We start from the raw sequence: 18,963 nt of genomic DNA, 5'->3' as shown, positions 1-18,963 counted from the left end.
TTTAATAATCGGTTGGTTTCGACTTCTTATATTTTATTTATGATAAATTGACGATTTTATAATATTTTTAGATGATTGCAGTCGTTAGTTACATTGTACAGAAAAATGTGCTATAAATGCTTTTCAAGTGGCTTTTGTTTAGTGTGGATATTTGAAGTAGTAGTATTTTTGAATTTATGTTTGTATTATCTAAAAAAATTGCAACCAAAATAGCTAGACAATCCAAATGGATCGGCTCAAACTCAAGTGGAGTGTCAATAAGATAAAATTACAACATCTATATGCAAATTACAAATCACTGCGTGTAAATAGCTAAACAATTAATTTTATTTGTTAAAGAGGATCACCAATAGTTTCTCATTTATCCTCGTAGCCGCGATGACTCCAACCCTCGAGCTTCCTATAATTGGTAAACTTCTTGCAACTGCTGCCACTTGATTCTGTTAAAATTTTTATACCATGAAATAGAACTGATTTGGAATAGGGTAAAAATATTCACATAGATAGAAACAATGGAACATGGAAAAACAATGCTAGTCCTTTTTCTTTAACAGGAAAAATCTTAAAAGCTAGAAACTGACGAGCAAAGTCCGCTAAGAATGGTAACAAACACCACGTCAACACAACATCAAAAGCTAACAAACACAAACGCAGCAGCACACAAAAGCAAGCATACAAATACGAAGATTGTTTCTTGTATCAACAGCCGGAATAATATCACAATAAAACTTACATAGGCAAGCAGCGCGAGGATTGATGAGCTCAACTTCATTGGCAACGAGAAGAATTGGCGCAACCTCAACCAGAGATGAGGGCACCGGTACGCCTCATTGTCCATCATCGCAGTATCTGCCTTTTGGTTGTTTGAAATGGCGCGTGCTGCCTTGACTTGTTGTGACGAGAATCATATCATCGTACTTGTCAACGAGACACCTAAGACAAATTGAATAACTAATCTCTTATCAACACCACCTATGATCCATATCAAACAGCCAATTGATACCTCAAAACTCGTGATTGCTTAATTGATCATACCTTTCTGCCGCGAGCATTTCAAATGCACCGAGATCATGAGGTGCTGCTCTAACTTGTCGCAAGCAAATCACATCCTCATCGTGTTACCGAGCCAACCTGAAACAAATTTAAAAACTAGTAGTATTATCTTGTTAACATATGCTTGGATTTACAAGATGAATAGTAGTATGTTGAGTTATGGAAGCTGACTTTTTCTTTTGTCATCCTCGTAGACATATCAGAAACGAGTGCATAGTTATTACTCTCGTAGCATGCAGTCATGAACGCTGCAAGCGTCACACGATCCACACTCTTGGTTGCATCTAACAATTTATCAAAAAACTGTGCCGCAACGTCTACTTTCTGCTCACTACAAAGCTTCCTGACTAATGTTCTAACAGTGCGAACCCACAGTTTTCGTTCTAATCTGTCTGACAAAGCCATTGCTGTCGAAGATTCACCCTTTTTGCACAACTCATAAGCTATTGTCACTCGAGTAACTTCACATGGCGAAAAACCTTTGTCAATCATTTCACGAAAAAGTGTTCTAGCCTCATTCACCATGGATTCCTTGCAAAGGCCACCTATCAGAGCACCATAAGTAAAACTATCGGGCGCACAGCCATGTTCACTCATATCATTGAAGACTTTCATAGCCAATTCAACGTTTCCATCTCGACAATACCCAGAAACCATACATGTATACGTCTGTGTGGTTGGGTTGAGTCCCATTTCCACTGCATCACTGAGAATTCTTTCACATTCTCCCATTTTCCTTTGCCTTGAAAGCAATGAGATCAACAACGTGTAAGTATGCATATCAACACCGATCCCCTTTTTGAACATCACATTAAAAATCACGAAAGCTCTTCTAACATCATCATCCTGCTTGCAGCTAGCAGATATTAGAATGGTGTATGTAAATTTATCAGCACAAACCTCATTCCTATAGCAAACTTTCAGCAAGTTATACGCTTCCGTAATCCTTCCTTTCTTACAGAGGCAGTTCACAACAGCATTGTACGTACAAGTATTAGGAGCCAAGCCATCTTTCTCCATCGTGTCCATCAATTCATATGCTCTGTCGAACTCCCCAGCTTTGGCATGACCGTCAATAAGGGTAGTGTAGGTATTCACATTCGGAGACAGTCCTTGTTCCTTCATCTTCTTCAGCAACATCTCCGCGCGTTGCAGCTTCTCCTCCTTGCAGTATCCATCAATCATGGCAGTATACGTGTACACGTTGGGCTTGTAATTCTCGCTCCTAACAAGTTTCAAGAAAAGCCTAAATGCCTTATCCGTCCATCCTTTCTTGCAAAGGCCATCAATCAATGATGTATGAGTATACACATTCGGCTTCAACCCTCTCCTCGCCATCTCCTCCAGCAATTCGAAAGCTTGTTTAACACTTCCCCTGCTGCTCAACCCGTTAATCAAGCAAGAAAAATGAACCAAATTCGGCTTCAGCCCGATCTCAACCATCTTGTTGAACACCCACAACGCTCGGTTCACACGACCATTTGCACGTAGCATATTGAGAATCAAACTGCATGTAGCCTTATCCACAAGAAAGCCTCTGCTCAACATCTCACTCAACCATCTATCAGCATCCGAAACCCTCCCAGCTCGACAATAAGCAACAACCATCGACTCGAAACTGTAAGAATCTGGAATAAGCCTCTGTCATACATTTCATCGAACACATTCTGCGCAATCTCAAAACTGCCCATCCCATTCACCACGCTCAGCGCGCAATTCAGAGTGTGGGAGCTCAAAACCAATCAGTGGCTACGCAGCTCGAGAACCATGTCGATTGATTCCTTCAACATCCCCACCTCCGCGAAATTCCAGAGCATACAGCGCAAAACCTCATGGGTCCGCTCAAAGTTTCCATTTTTAATCAAGCAGCTTGCCGCAACAATGTAAAACCACATACAATGCTTAAATTTCGCAAACCCGATTGCCCAATAGAAGAAACCCAGTGCCACCATCGATCCGGTCTCATCAGCCAATGAAGCGATTACGGTAATGGCCTGCTCCGGCGTCAATGAATCAGCATCTATTGGTAAATTTAGTAGAGGGCGCGTTGAATCGAAAAGAGTGGATTTTTTCTGCTGATTATAGTATGAATCGCAAACCCAAAAGCAGACTCGTTTAATAACTGTGAGCGGTGAAGCTGCCGGGTTGTGATCAGCTATGGCCGCGTGACAAATGGGTCTCACAGTAGAGAGAGGAACGATGCCATTGAGGAGTGTTGTGGGTGCTGCATTTCGGCGGCAGATTTGACTCAGGCGAATAAACACAGGGGAAACCATGAAATACGGCCGAATTTAACTCAGCTCAGAAGTTCACGACGGCAGCCACAGCGGCGGCGGCGGCGACGGCTTTTTACTGTTTCGCCGGGAAATTTGAGAAGAAGGGATTAGAGAGAGAGTTGAGAGATGAGACATTATTGGGCCAAATTTGATGTTGGTTTTGTGTAATTTAGTGGGCCTTTTTAATGGGCTTGTGTTCACCATTATCCATCTCACCATTATCTATTTTTGGTGTTCACCATTATCCATCTCACCCTAGTCCATATGACTAATTAATTTTAAATAAAATCTAATTTGATTTATATCATATGCTAGTATTATCTCGTCCAACAAATCGAATGTTACCTTAATAGACCAATGACAACAAGTCCTATATGCAAGCGCTTACTAATACGCGGATCTTCCCCCTGGCCAGCTCCTTTCCCACGCCACTCATCACTAGCGGCGTTCCCCTCCCTTCCTCTCTTTTGTTGTCACCTCCACCTCCCATTGTCGTCGCCTCCACCCTTCTCATCTTGCTTGTCGCCTCCTCCTCCCTCTCCCACCGCATGTACCACAACCATCTCCCATTTTTGCACCACCGCAACCTCCTCCCCCTTCAGCACCGTCATCGCCGCATTGGAATCGGGCGCTCAATGGTGTGTTCCTCTAAATTGATAGAACAACTACCATGAGTGTGACACTTCAAATCTAATTTTTTTTATAAGATGTGATAGATAATTTTAATTATAAGTCGTTTAAATGTTCTATAGAGAAATATTAAGATAAGTGCGAAATAGTTATATACAACAGTAAAAAGGTACTACTCTATTTGTATCATAACATTATTCGTGCCACATATTTCTTTTACTCCCGTGAACGCGCTCTCACGGAAGTGCAAATGAGCGGCACAAATAATTAGATCAATGAAATAATAATTAAGTATTGTGTTTATGTTCAACTTTAATCAAGTTTGGACCATTTATAATTGGACTTGATTATAATACGACTTAGATGTGTCTTAATCTCTGCACTCATATTTCATTACTACATTAATTAACTAGCTAAGAAGTCAAGACATAGATTTCATTGACAGCTAAATATACTTCCTATTTACTTAATAAACCAAAACTAATCAAAACTTTACAAATTGACCCTAATCCGAATATTATAAACACAACAGTTTATCTTTTCATGATGGCTTGACCTATGAATCTAGGAGTAGACCTAATTAACATAAAATTACAAAATAAAATAACTTAGAAGGATAAAATTAGAAAGTTCCTAACCTCTCAATTATTACACCAACTTCAAATAAATATAAGAGCTAATGATAACAAGTAGTTAGGCAGAGATTGTTTAATAAAGAAACAAAAAATAATTGTCTGATTTGCTTCTTACAAAGACAAAAAGTCTCATTTTTCAACACCTAATTTCCTCATGTTCACATATTTAAATTTATATTATGCAGTTTTCGAGAAATTGATGTTTTTATAAATATTTTTGTTTGATTTGCAAAACTGTAAACCACTCTGCAAATTCAACCATTGTTGTCTTTTTCTGTTGCTGGTCTGACAACCTTTTTCAAATTTGGTTGTTCCTCAACTTGAAAAATACGTGTTGTATTTTTCCTTCTAATTATCCAATTTAGATTTTGCAATTTTTATATTGGATTTGTAATTTAAATTGAAAAATTAACCCAAAAATAAATTTTGGTTAAAATTAAAAAGTCTATCACGATTGTTTTGTTACCTTGCAGTACAAAATAGCTCTGCTTTACAAGTGAACAATTTTAAGAAAACTCCAACAGAATATGAAAATACAATTAAACGCATATTCATTTGTGCTGAAAATTTTGTATGAAAACTATTAGCATATTTAAAAGCTTTCAATCAAAAGTTTTTTGTCCTAAACTTTTAGCATATTTAAAATATTTCCAACTTTTAATTTTATAAAAAACTCTATCACTCAAAATACATTTTGTTGTACCATACAAATTAGCCGTATTTTTCTCTTGATTCCTCTTCATGAATGCTTATATTGCACGGGTGTGACGGCTGTCTTTGGATAAATTACAATATAAGAATAAACATTAAAATTATGATCTACACCCAACCTCCTTTTTTTCTGAATTTTCTTCAATATAAGGTTGGTTTATTAGGTGACCGAAACATCACATATATTATCTTTCACCAAACATATACAAACTACATTGATATTAAATTTGGATTTTATAATTGTCGCCAATCTTATAGTGGCTAATTTCGCTTCAATTCTTCGAGATTGAGGTTCACGTCATCGAATGTCGGTGTCAGGTTGTCGATACATTTTCTATTCCCTTTTGACATCAACAGAGAGACAACGACCATCTTCATTACGTCCGACCCCACGAATTCTATTTATTAGATTTGTCTATATCTATTACTACAAGTAGGACACTTTATAAACTTCAAAGCCCCAACCATAGTCCCACACTCCCACTCCAATATCCTCTCATTCACATACACACGTACACACTCCCTCGAACATTTCAAACCTAAGATTGTTCACACAATCTCACACACACACAAAGATGAATCTCCTCACAATATCAACACAAATAATACTAGCAATCATCTTCTTCATGCATTCAACCCAATCCCTCGCCTCCCAATCCCTCATCCTCCCCCTCAAAGCCAAGCTAATCCCCTCAAACAAGCTCTCCTTCCACCACAACATCTCCCTCACCGTCTCCCTCACCGTTGGCTCGCCGCCTCAGGCAGCGACCATGGTCCTCGACACTGGCAGCGAGCTGTCCTGGCTACGCTGCCAGAAGACCCCCGCCGCCGCCGCCCCCTCCTTCTCCCCCTCCCTCTCCTCCTCCTACCGCCCCACCCCTTGCTCCTCCTCCACCTGCACCACCCGCACCCGCGACTTCCCCATCCCGGCCTCCTGCGACGCCAAACACCTCTGCCACGTGGCCGTCTCCTATGCCGACGCCTCGTCCGTCGAAGGCAACTTAGCCGCCGAGGTTTTCTACCTGGACCAATCAAATTCATTTGATAACATCACATTCGGATGCATGGACTCCGGTTCATCTTCCAACCCGGAGGACTTAAAAACCACCGGTCTGGTCGGATTGAACCGGGGCGGGTTATCCTTCATAACCCAGGCCGGTTTTCGCAAATTCTCCTATTGCATATCCGGTAAAGACTCCAGCGGCGTGCTGCTCTTCGGCGACGCGGATTTCCCCTGGCTGTCGCCGCTGAACTACACGCCGCTGGTGGAAATGCCGGCGGCGACGCGGCTCCCGTACTTCGACCGGGCCGCGTACACGGTCCGGTTAGAAGGGGTCCGGGTTGGGAACCGGTTACTCCCGGTTCAAAAGACCATATACGAACCGGACCACACGGGAGCCGGTCAGACCATGGTCGACTCGGGCACCCAATTCACATTCTTACTCGGGCCGGTTTACGACGCTTTAAAAGCCGAATTCCTACGACAGACGAAGGGGATTCTCCGACCACTGGACGAGCCGGAATTCGTGTTTCAGGGGGCGATGGACGCTTGCTTCAGGGTGGAGCTGAGCAGGAGGGCGGCGCCGGCGATGCTGCCGGCGGTGGCGCTGATGTTTAGAGGGGTGGAGATGAGCGTGAGAGGGGAGAAGCTGCTTTACCGGGTCGCGGGTATGACCCGGGGAAATGATGGGGTTTATTGCTTGACATTTGGGAATTCGGATCTTTTGGGAGTGGAGGCCTACATTGTAGGGCACCATCACCAGCAAAATATGTGGATGGAATTCGATTTGTCCAAGTCCCGGGTCGGGCTCGCGGACTTTAGCTGCGATTGGCCGCGCAAAAGTTGGGGTTGTAATTTACGAGCGGACGCGGGGTTTTTTTTTCGTGTAATTTTTTTTAATCGAAGATGTATAGTGATTTCAGATTTCTCTCGAGACAGTAAAATTTTGCTCGATAAGTGCTCGTTCAGTATGAAAGATACTAGCACAGTGGTGCTCTCGGGTACGAATAATCGATTTGGTTTCGATTCTATTCTTGTGCTTGGTAAGGGTTTGCCAATATGGATAGATGCTTGATAATTAGCAAGGAAAGAGGGTGCTAGGTGATTTGTGATTTGTGACACGATTATGAATAATAATTGTCGATTTCTCACGTTGAAAGGTTTAGAAAAGGTGGGATTGTGTCAACTTTATTAGGTTGAGTTAAATTGGAATTATTGAAAAATTTCATTTGATTCATGTAAGGTCAAACGGCGGCTTTATTGTAAAGTTGATTCATTTTGGTGAATTCTGCACCATGTTTTCTTAAATCTGGTCCCCTTTATGTTTATTTGGTGTTATATTCGGCTTTATATGTGCTTACAATAATAATGTTATGTTATTTAGTGTGTTTATAAAAGTAATTCATACAAATTAAACAATAAGAAAATCAACCTATTAAAAAAGTAAATATAAGTATTTAAAATCACAAAAAAAGGCAGTGCATTAGCATGAAAACAAAAGCAATGGAATATCACAAGTCTTGTTGTTATCGTCGATCGTCATCCTCATCCACCACCAGAGATATACAATTAGCAAGAAATCGAAAACTTGCAACAATAAACAAAAATAAAATCATAGCCAAAATTTGTGCCATCACCCGTTTTCGAGAATTTAAAAAGTGTCATATCGTATTTTCTTTAATTTGGTCTACTTCATAATATTTGTTGGGTGTTGCATTTGGCTTTAGATGTGCTTACGGTAGTGATGTTATGTACTCCTTCATTATAATAAGATTATATAAGAGTAAGGTTAAAGCATAGTATATATGTCAGTACGAATATAAAATTTAGATCGGGATGTGGGAAGTAAGATTTTCCACTCCATATTTATCTGCCTCAATTTTAAAATATGTATATAGGTACTTTTGATTTGTACCAATAATATTTAAATCAACACTAGCATTAATTAACTTGAAGTTTCGATCAATTCTATTGCTAATTGCATTGATTTAGTTAATATAGTAACTATGTTTAACAGGGTGTGATGAATTGAGATTTTTTAGCCTAATTAAGAAGTGAAATGCATTATCAGCCACTCATTTTTATTAAATGAGTGGTCCAGAATTTGATACATAAAAAATATTTTTAGATTTATTAATTATGAAAGGGCAGAATGGTAATTTCATGTTTTAATTATGAAAGGGCAGAATGACTGATCTCTGCCTCGGCAAGCCCCCCTCCCCGCTCCCTCCCCTCCTCCGCCACCATCGCCTCCGCCCTCGCCGCCCTCAAATCCTCCCCCGACCCCTTCCTCAGCGTCTGGACCTGCGACCACACCTCCCCCGAATGCCATTGCGTTTGTGTCGCCAAAATTTGCATCGCCGACATCATCTGCTACCTCTGCAAAAAGGATAACTCCTCATCTCCGGCCTCCTCTCTCAACTAACCAATTTCCCTTCTTCTCCCTCACTCCACTACCCGTGTCACTCGCATCGATCCCTCCCTCCGCTACGTAGTACCACAATTGAATTTGAATTTGAATTTGGGATTGAATTTCAATTTTGAGCCCTAGCTTAATTGAAGAGGAGCTACTTCCATGAGTGCCTGGCGGTGCTGGACGCGCATCAGGGGCCGGTGAAGTGCGTGGCGGCGGCAGTGGAGGTGGAGAAGGTGGTGGTGATGGGGTTTCTGCTCTACAGCACGGGGTTGGATCAGACGTTTAAGGTGTGGAGGATAAAGGTGATGCCGAAGGAGGTGGAGAGGAGGCCGGCGCCGGTGGAGACGGCGGCGAAGGGAGGGGAGTATGAGGCGAGTCCGGTTTTGAGCCCGTCGTGGGTTTTGATTATCAATTGTGTTGGATGTGAGCTGGATTGGGGAATCAAGCTTAATCATAATGCACTCTAGGTGTTTGGTGATATTCCCCGGTTGAGAATTAGTTGCTAAGAGTTAGATTCAAGATTTAGCTATCTCCCTTTTTTAATGTCAACTACGCACATATAATGTCACCTACATATATAATTTATGTCAACTACATATACAATTCATGTCAACTACACACATATAATGTCATCTATGTGTGCAATCCATGTCAACTACATATATAATCTATGTCAACTACATATACAATTCATGTCAACTACACACATATAATGTCAACTACATATACAATTCATGTCAACTACACACATATAATGTCAACTGCATATACAATTCATGTCAACTATACACATATAATGTCAACTATGTGTACAATCCATCTCAATTACATATATAATCAATGTCAACTACATACATATAATGTCAACTACATATATCTACATATATTGTATGTAAAACGTTGTTGTTAACATAAATAATATAGGTCGTTGACATGAAAATATTTGTTGTTGACATTAATTATTTGTAAAATGTTGCTGTTGACATAATAGTTGATATAAATAACGTTTGTTGTTGACATCGTAGTTGACATAATGTTTCTGTAGTTTACATCGCGCGAAAATGACAATTATGCCCCCTAGTTGACATAATGTCTCCGTAGTTGACATTGCGCGAAAATTATGAATGAGTGGCTGAAAATGCATCTTAGTTCTCAATTAGGCCCAAAATTCTCAACATAACTGGACCCATGTTTAAGACAAGAATCTACTCACAGTATATTCAATCATTTCCGTTAAAAATCAATGTCTCATTCATTGGCATACAAAAGCAAAAAATGTACAAAAGTAAATAATAAGTTTATCCAAATGTGTCATACTAAGATAAAATAAAATAACAGGGAAGAAATAAGTTGTTTTTTCTAAAAAAAAAAGAAAGGACTCAATTATAATTAGAAAATTCAAAAAAAATGTCTCATCCATGATATGTTGATCGCACCCTATTACCGCTACTATACATTATAATTGTTGTTATTATTACCTGCTCCGTTTCACTCAAGATATCCATATTTTTTTATTAGTTTGTCTCATTTGAAATGTTACTAATTTTTTATATTTAAAAATAAATCTCTCATTCTTTAGTAAAATATTTAACTACTTTTTTCTTTCTACTTATTTTATATCCCATTTAACAATTTTCTTAAAATCTCATGTAACTTTAGAATATGATATTTTGCGTGAGAAGGAAGTATTACGTAGAGAAGTAAATAATGTCGAATTTATCTAGTTGAGGATGGTGTGAAGGTGAGAGGCAGCGATGGGACAAAAGCATAGGGCGGATGAAGTTGATGAGCACAAAAATGAAGATTGGGAAATGTGAATAATGTATTATAATGTCCTTTTGTTGTGTTTTTTCTATGAAACTGTCAGTTTATATATTCCACTAGTTGAATCCAGTTGGTATTTTCTTGATTAATTATTTCAAGATTAGGAGTACTACACTAAAGTGTAGATGACAAATCAATGTTTAATTTCAAAATGTTTACTTCATTAGGCCACCCGCAACGCGTCCCGCGGGCGGCTCGTATCTCGTCCCGCCGAGACGAGACAGCGGCGAGATGCGTTGCAGCATCTCGTCTCGTCCCGGTCTCGCCGAGACGCCCGTCCCACCGAGACGTCTCGCAGGCTGGCTCGCCACGCGCCTGCGCCACACGTGACTCCATTCGCCGCCCCGCGAGTGGGCTTCGTCACGCTGACGCAATAAATCATTTTTTTTAAATCGAATTTAATAAATAAAAAAATTTAAAAACGAAAACGGTAATATTACCGTTTTTTCGACCGTTATTTTTTATTTTTTTATTTTTTTACTCTATAAATACTCCTATTTCATCTTCATTACACACACAAACACACATCTATTCTTCTCAAATAATCTCCATTTCCTTTCCAATTGTCATCTAACCTCTCCAATTTTCATCACAAAATGTCCGGCGACGGAAATGAGGGCGGCTACGGCGGGTTTGACATCAACGCGTTTGGCGACTGGAGGGCATGTACAATGTCTTGTAATTTTCATTATGTCTTTTTTTATTTATTTTACCACAAATTTAATTATGTATTTTTTAAGGATTTTAAGTTGTAATTTTATTTTATTTAATGAAGTGTGTTTTTATTAATTGAATTTGTTGGAAATAAAAATAAAAAATGAAATTGAATGAATAGTTAAGGGATGAGATGGTTAAAAGACGGATAAGGGATAGAGGGTTGCAGGTTCTGTCTCTTAGTTAAAATATTGAGGGTTGCAGGTTCTGTCTCTTAGTTAAGAGATGGAGTGAAAAATATAGTGGAACCCATGAATAATTAAGAGATGAGACGATTAAGAGACGAATAAGAGACTGCGTTGCGGATGGCCTTATGGTCTCATTGCTGCCGACCATACATAACTTTAATACTATAAATGCATTTTCCCTTTCTATCAACCATCCAATTATTGTGACAGTGTGTGGAGTCTCGACCATTTGATTTGGGAAAACGGTCTATTAATTAAATTGTATTTCATCGTCATATTTATAATGAAAATGCGTCTTACTAATTAAACGACCATTTGATTTGGGAAAATGCGTTTTATTAATTAAATTGTATTTCATCGTCATATTTATAGTCTTACTAATTAAATTGTATTTTACCGTCATATTTTTAACTATATTTTCTTTCTGAGTATGCAGGAATTGATTATTATTTTATAAAATATCTTTATTTATTTAAATTTCAAAGATACACTTAGAAAATTTATGTACTAAGATAAAGAAGCATTCCGTATCTAAAATTCTTTGAATTTATTAAAAATTATACTTCGTCCATATGGTAATAGGTGAACCATTTTTCAGTCGGTATGTTCGTCGTTAGAAGTCTCATTTATTTTTTACAATATCCAGTAATCGTGTTCTATATTTCATTTTTACTCAAATTTCATTATAAAAATTATATAACTATGATTCCGCTAAGTTTTTACACCTAAATATTTCGTAACTTAAAACTCTTATCGAGTCACAATGGACACCTAGTACAGTATATTTTATAGTACATATAACTCTGCTTAGTTATAATAAAAAAACATTAACTATACAATTTTCAGAATTCATTTGATTTCTTTTAAACCTAAAGAATAAAATGCAGCTAAATTGGTAAAATGTTTTCTTTAAATTCTAAAAATAGAACTCATTGGACCTATCAAGACGTGAATTCCCATCCAACACGTTTGTATAATTGCATTATTTGCCAAATTTAGAGAGAGATAAGTGGAAAAAGTAATGGATTGCTTGACTTTTTTAGCATGTAAAATCTAGTCAATATAGGTGTGTAGTTTGTGTCCAATGAATCATTGTCGTAAAGTTTAAATTATAATAATGTGAAAGTAAATCCGAATTTATTAATTTTAAATTTCACCGACGTCTAATGTAATTTAAATCTGATGGTTCTTTTTGTCAATTATTATTGTATTTTGACTTGAATATGTGACATATTGACCATCCGAAGAGTCTAATTCGGTCCCAAATTTTGGGAAAAAGGAAAAGAAAAAGATAATACTACTAAATAATTGGAAATTAGATTTTTTTTAATAAATATTTGGGCCAATTTTCGAATGAGCCTTGTTTTGAATTAATTGGATTCGGATATAATTGAGATTTTATATCCACTGTCACAGGAGGGGTGCATTATATTGCTAACTATTTAAGTTGTTAATTCTGCTAACTCATCAATGCAGTGTATTAAAAATGTCAATACAATAACATTAAAATGTCAACACATAATATCAACCCATTATATTAAAGTTTAACAAAATTATGTGTTGACATTTTTAATACACTGCGTTGATGAGTTAGCAAGTTAGGAGAAAGTTAGTAATTGATCGAACCCCATAATAAATAATGATAATATCCATGAATTTATATATGTAACCGAACAAATTCTTCACTATCAACGAGACCACGTTTCAAAATCATAATTACATTTCTCACAAATAATAAAGTCTCTCTCTGTCTCTATTTAAGAGGGAGAGGGAGCCACGTGTACGACCACATTTTGTAATTTTCAATAGGAGAATCTAAAAATTCAAGAACTCGACAGCCACCTTGTGATTCACAACTTTGCAAGAATACAAAGGAAACTTGGTTTTTCTTGGCTTTTATTATGGCATTGTTCATATCAACACATTCTCACTTCTTTCCAAGATTTCATCCACACAACACAAAGGTTCCGAGTCCTACAACATTTATTGAATTTATTTAGTGGACTTGGTCTTTTCAAAAATTTAAATTTGTATATTTGTGAAACTAGGTTGAATGGTATCACATAGATTGGTCTATATGATTTATTTACTCCCATCCAACAAAGATGTCCCACTTTTTGAATGAGAAGTGATTTTATGGCTGTTTTTAATATGTTAAATGAAATGAGAAAATGTAATACACCTCCAGTCTCATGTTACTCGCACTTTTCATTTTAGGCTGTAAATTTATGATTGATTTTTTAGTGTAATTAAATTAGAATTTTAAGTGTGATGAGACATCACTTAATAAATGAGCTATTAACTTAATCTAACATATTAATTAAATACATTAATTTTAATTTAAACTATAAATAGTATAAGTAGTTTGTGACGAGCCGAAATGGAAGAGTGCAAGTAACATGGGACGGAGGGAGTAATAAAAGGCTAAAAAGATAATTCAATATTTATTAAAATAGAGAAAAAGATATACTTAAATGTATTAATGATGTTTTGCTCTTTCAAATGATTTGAATGTGACATTTTTCGTTAAAACAAACCAAAAAGAGAAATGGAAAACGAAGATATCCCATTTCTTGGATGGCGAAGATTTTTATGGTATGTATTTAGAATATTAAGTAAAGACAGAAAATGTAACTGAATATATTAATAAATAGAAAAATATAACTAAAGTAACAAAAAAGAGGGAGGAAAAATACTTTAAGGTATTAATGTTTTTCCTTTAGAAAATGAGTTTGTGATATCTTCTTTAAGATATACCAAAAATAAAATGGGAGCAAAGATGTTCCACTTCTTGGATGACATGACTTTATGAGATGTATTTAATATCTTAAGTTAAGAAAAAAATGTTATTGAATTCATTATTGGATAAGAAAAAATAATTAAAATAAAAATAATAATAAAGGGGGAGAAAAAATAAATAAATGGGAACGTGACATCTTTGTCCCAACTAAGGTTTATGTGATTAATGATGTTTACCTATGAAGGTAGAAATTCTATACTATGTTACCCAAAGTTGGATGTAATATGCTGAATGTGAATCTTCATTAAATTCAGCAAAAATGTTACAAGTTCTCACTGATTCTTCTCAATGACCCAAATTATTTTTATCTTCATAAATGCTCACAGAATTTCAAAAGGATTCAAATTTCAAACTATCTGAGAATTGAGAATGCACAATTGGGTATAATGTATATCAAGAGAAGAAAACTATTCTTCTGAGAGAGAGGAACAAATCAAACCCATTAAAAAAGAATAACACTATACCCTACTCAACTAACCATATATCATCAAATTCATCATGCATCACTGGTGACATCAATCAGTTAGGTATGCATATAAAAAATTTGGCAACTGTATATTCATGAACTGAAAGCAATCAGCATACTTATAATAGTATAATACAGAGGCATATATCCACAGAGTATTTGAGCAAACAGCAGGCTGCAAAGAGACCCAGAGATGTCTTCCTAAAAAGGTTCAAGACTTCTACTTCAAGATCAAAAGATTAAACGAAATCGCACCGAGGGATATAAGCAAAGTAAGATGAGCTAGTCATGTGTTGTGACTGCATTATTTAACTGCATACGGTGAAGCTGATGGACTAACCAGCGAGATAAGAAAGACCGAAGAGATAGTGTTTCCATCTCTGCTTTCCATCTGAGCTGAAACTCAACAAGGCCTGTAACATATGCTACAGAAGGGAGGAAACTATAAGACATTGATCATTCACATAGGAACTCGAAAAGAGTTCCCACCTTCGACCATAACATCAGAAGACCATTGTAACTGGGAATGGATGAGTCCAATACAAATCCCTTTAAATAAGGCCCGTGATCAACTATCATATTCTAGGTGCAGCAACATAAGCAGTAACCAAACTCGGATGATCAAACGGGTAGTGTTTCTTCTCCTATCTAGAAGATGGTTATAGAAGCAGATAGATAAAATGCAAGTCTTTAAATAGCACACCATAAACTGAAGAAGATGATTATAGACAGATGAATCAAATTTGAATGTATACATTACATACTTACATAGCACTCCAAAAGGCAAAAACTGAAGATGATTATAACAGATGTATCAAACAGAGATCAATAAATAACATCATGACGAATGCATTACCTTCAAGAGCAGCAGGAAACAACACACAACAATAGTAAATTACCAATACTTCATAGACAGATCGAAAAACGTAGTATGATCCAAGCATTCATCAACTTCATTGAACTTAAAACATCAGTTACCAATTACCAATACGTAACATGTTTTACATCAAGATATCAAAGAGACCATAGCATAATTCAAGGATGTGCTACTGCAATGACACAAGCACAAAAGAAAAAAGAACCACTTTCATTGAGCTTTGTAAGCGAATTTAGATATTTTAATTCACAAAATCTCAAATAAAATAGCATTACCAAAGTAACTACATATTGTGCAAATGCTACAGAGAGGGGCAAAATAAAAAGGGATTCTTGAATTTAGAAAGCAATTTGATACATTGAATGGATACTACTCCTCTCCCCATTTCCAAAAAGCCAATTCAATCACAAGAGGCCTTTGGATCATGGAGGGTTTATTACCTTTCCACAATCCTTCACCACATTCTAGTTCAATATTTGGAAAACTCACCATCTTCATTCCATCCAAAACTCACCATCTCCTTTCACTGCCATCATTAACTTCAAAACCCCATCCTCTACGCTGCCTCGACGTAGAACTAAATACTGATGACAGCGAGCCACTGCCGCTCCTCCTACTCATCCTAGAGTCGGAGCTGGCAGTAGAAGTCGAAGATCCACCTCTGCCAAAACACGCAAACAAACGATTCAAGACTCTCCTCAATCCACTCCTCTCCCTCGAAATACTACCTCTAGAACCCCACGAAATCCTCCTCGGTGCCCCATTGTTATTGAAGGCCCCGTCCATCTCCGTGTAAACCACCGGCAACTCCCTCTCTCCCCTCCCCTCCCGCCCGAAAACCTCCCCACCGCAAACCCGCCACCGGGCAGTCTCCATATCGTCAAGCCAACCGTCTCATCATCATTCCCGACCTCATTCGCTCGGTTCCCTTCACTGACATCCTGACCAGCACCAGCACCAACACTCTCATTGTCAGTCGGCAGCTCATGTCTACACACGGGGCACGAATTTCTCAGCGACAGCCACGGCATAATACAATCTTGATGATACAAATGCTTGCAGGGCATCTCGCGAGCCTCACCCCCAACCTCAAAAGCCTCTTTGCAGACCGCGCAATACGACTCAATATCCACATGATCGTCGGAGATATCAATCGTTGGCATAGACTCGATGGCAGCCTTCGACGCTGGCGGATTGCTGTCGATTCTCCCAATCCCATTAGTCTCAATTTGAGCCAATTGATCCAGCAACCTATCGAAACCAGAACCCAGCAAGAACTCCGACATACTAGCTGGCAGCGGTCGTAGACCCGATCCCGCACCATCGTCGTAGAACAATTCAAATCCTGCTCCGGCAGCTCCGGCGGCAGCTCCGCCGCCGCCCTCATTCGGCCCGCGAAGAACAATAACTGGATTAAACGGCGAGCGATCGCCCCCATTCCTGCGGCTCCGTCTCAGCCTCGGGCTAGACCCCGTGGCGGATCCGGACCCCGAGCCGGGGCCCGAATCAGGCGTCCGCATCATATACATCGCCGCAGCGGGGAAGCGGCGGCGGCGGGAGTCGGAGAGCGAGGATCTGTTCGGAGCCTCAATTTCTTCGACGAATCCACTGCTGCAATCGGGACAGCTGACGGAGCCCTGGGTCCAAACCCTCACGAAGCGGTTACATCTGTAGCACCAGTAGGTTGAAGACATCGATTTGCGCAGAAAACGCAAATTAATCAGAAAGAAAGAATCCGGTTTCAGATCTGAAAGATTGGACTCTTTCTCTCTCAAGAAATCAAGAAGCGAGAGAAAACATTGGGAGCGAGAGAGGAGAGAGAGAGAGAGAGAGAGAGAGAGAGAGAGAGAGAGGGGCGAGCTTGAGGTTAACCAGAAACGAAATGGATTTGGGGGAGACGAATTGGGGATTATATGAGGGGGGCAGTCTACCGTAAATAAAGTGGTGAGGGAGGGGTAAATGTGGTATTTTACGTCGGGATGCTGGCTTTTGATCAACGCTTAAAATGCGGACACGTGTCGGGTTGTGGAAATTATAATTGGGGTTGTGTTTTGGTGATGCTTTCATGTTTGATGCCTTCAAGATAGAGTGTTTCTTTTCTAGTTTATGCCAAAATCAAGTTCGTCTTTTAATAACTAAATTTGGACTTTCTTTAATAGGGAAAAACTACTACGTTTATAACTTAATGAATTAAAAGAATTCGTGTTCCTTAAGAGAGAGAGCTTGATTTGAAATATTAGAGTGAGGATCCCCCTCCGATGTGGATGCTCAGTGGACGGTCGGTGCTGGGCGCCGTGACTCTGGGAGGCCCGCAAGAGTGAGGATCCACCCGTTGCGCACTTCCTCCTGCGACATTGGAGGCGGGTCTATTGTGAATGCTCTTAGAATACGCACAGTTAGATGGAGAGATAATAAAGTACTAAGAGAGATGAAAAGTTAGAAATGATGTTATTTTTATTTTAAAAAATATTTCATTTTTAATGGACTAATCCAAAAAAGAAAATATTTTATTTTTAATGTGGTATAGAGGGAGTATATCAAACTAAAATTTTAAACATATACTAATAACTTTATGCAACTGTTTACTAAGAACGAAGATCTTTCTTCTAATAATCAGGTTTATCACAATAAATCTACTTTTGATTAGGTTTTTATTCATAATAATAATAACATTTATTTATACATAATTATTTTAAAAATAAGAACAATAACTTTGGGCAAAGTAAATAATATTGACTTTGCATAACCCATTTGAAATATCTATCAGGTCCAATTACAAAGAAATATCGTGTGACCTAATAGAGAAATGCATTATTATTGGTCATAAATATTAGTCATAAATAATACTCCCTCCTAAACTCATGTACCTTTCGTTGTTGCTGGTTCATTACATCCTTACCAAAACTCGACCTAAAACGTTGGGTAATTATTTGGTTAGATGAGTTTGAAGCTATGAATTTATTATGTCGCATTCTTTATCAACCAATTTGGAAACCATGATTCATGAATATTGGAAGTTCAAGTATAATGTATATGGACTTCATGGACTATTTTAGCATTTGGTCTACTTGGATGGGCAAAGTGTTTTTATTTCATATACTCTTAATTGCTAGTGGTCTTCGTTGTATTGTTGTAACGTTAAAAAATCATATCTTTATAAACCCTTAATGTTATATAAAGTACCACAAGTGATAGACTCACGGTATAATGTGGCTAAGGAACAGACCAGACAGATGTTGTAACGTTAAGAAATCATATCTTTATAAGCTCTTAATGTTACATAGAGTACCACAAGTGATAGACTCATGGTACAATGTGGTTAAGGAACAGGCCAAGCAGATGGTGATGGGCAAGTTAAGCTTTGTAAAACACT

General features: G+C 38.1%; 2 protein-coding genes and 1 pseudogene across 2 annotated transcripts; 1 reads left to right on the top strand and 2 right to left on the bottom strand.

Moving 5' to 3' along the window:
• Positions 1 to 540: 540 nt before the first annotated feature.
• Positions 541 to 3,453, bottom strand: LOC121761622 (annotated as a pseudogene).
• Positions 3,454 to 5,747: 2,294 nt separating this feature from the next.
• LOC121761623 (aspartic proteinase PCS1-like) lies at positions 5,748 to 7,554 on the top strand. The gene has a single exon (XM_042157246.1). It carries the CDS (start codon positions 5,881 to 5,883, stop codon positions 7,378 to 7,380), a length of 1,500 nt encoding a protein of 499 aa, XP_042013180.1. The 5' UTR covers positions 5,748 to 5,880; the 3' UTR covers positions 7,381 to 7,554.
• An 8,227-nt stretch (positions 7,555 to 15,781) lies between these two features.
• LOC121761625 (probable E3 ubiquitin-protein ligase RHC2A) lies at positions 15,782 to 17,419 on the bottom strand. The gene is given in 2 exon segments (XM_042157247.1): positions 15,782 to 16,409; positions 16,412 to 17,419. Coding segments are annotated over 2 exon segments (1,182 nt in total). The 5' UTR covers positions 17,285 to 17,419; the 3' UTR covers positions 15,782 to 16,100.
• Between the last annotated feature and the right edge of the window lie 1,544 nt (positions 17,420 to 18,963).

This window comes from Salvia splendens, chromosome 13 (assembly GCF_004379255.2).
Source record: "Salvia splendens isolate huo1 chromosome 13, SspV2, whole genome shotgun sequence".
NCBI lineage: Eukaryota > Viridiplantae > Streptophyta > Magnoliopsida > Lamiales > Lamiaceae > Salvia > Salvia splendens.
This window is presented reverse-complemented; position numbering and strand designations above follow the sequence as displayed.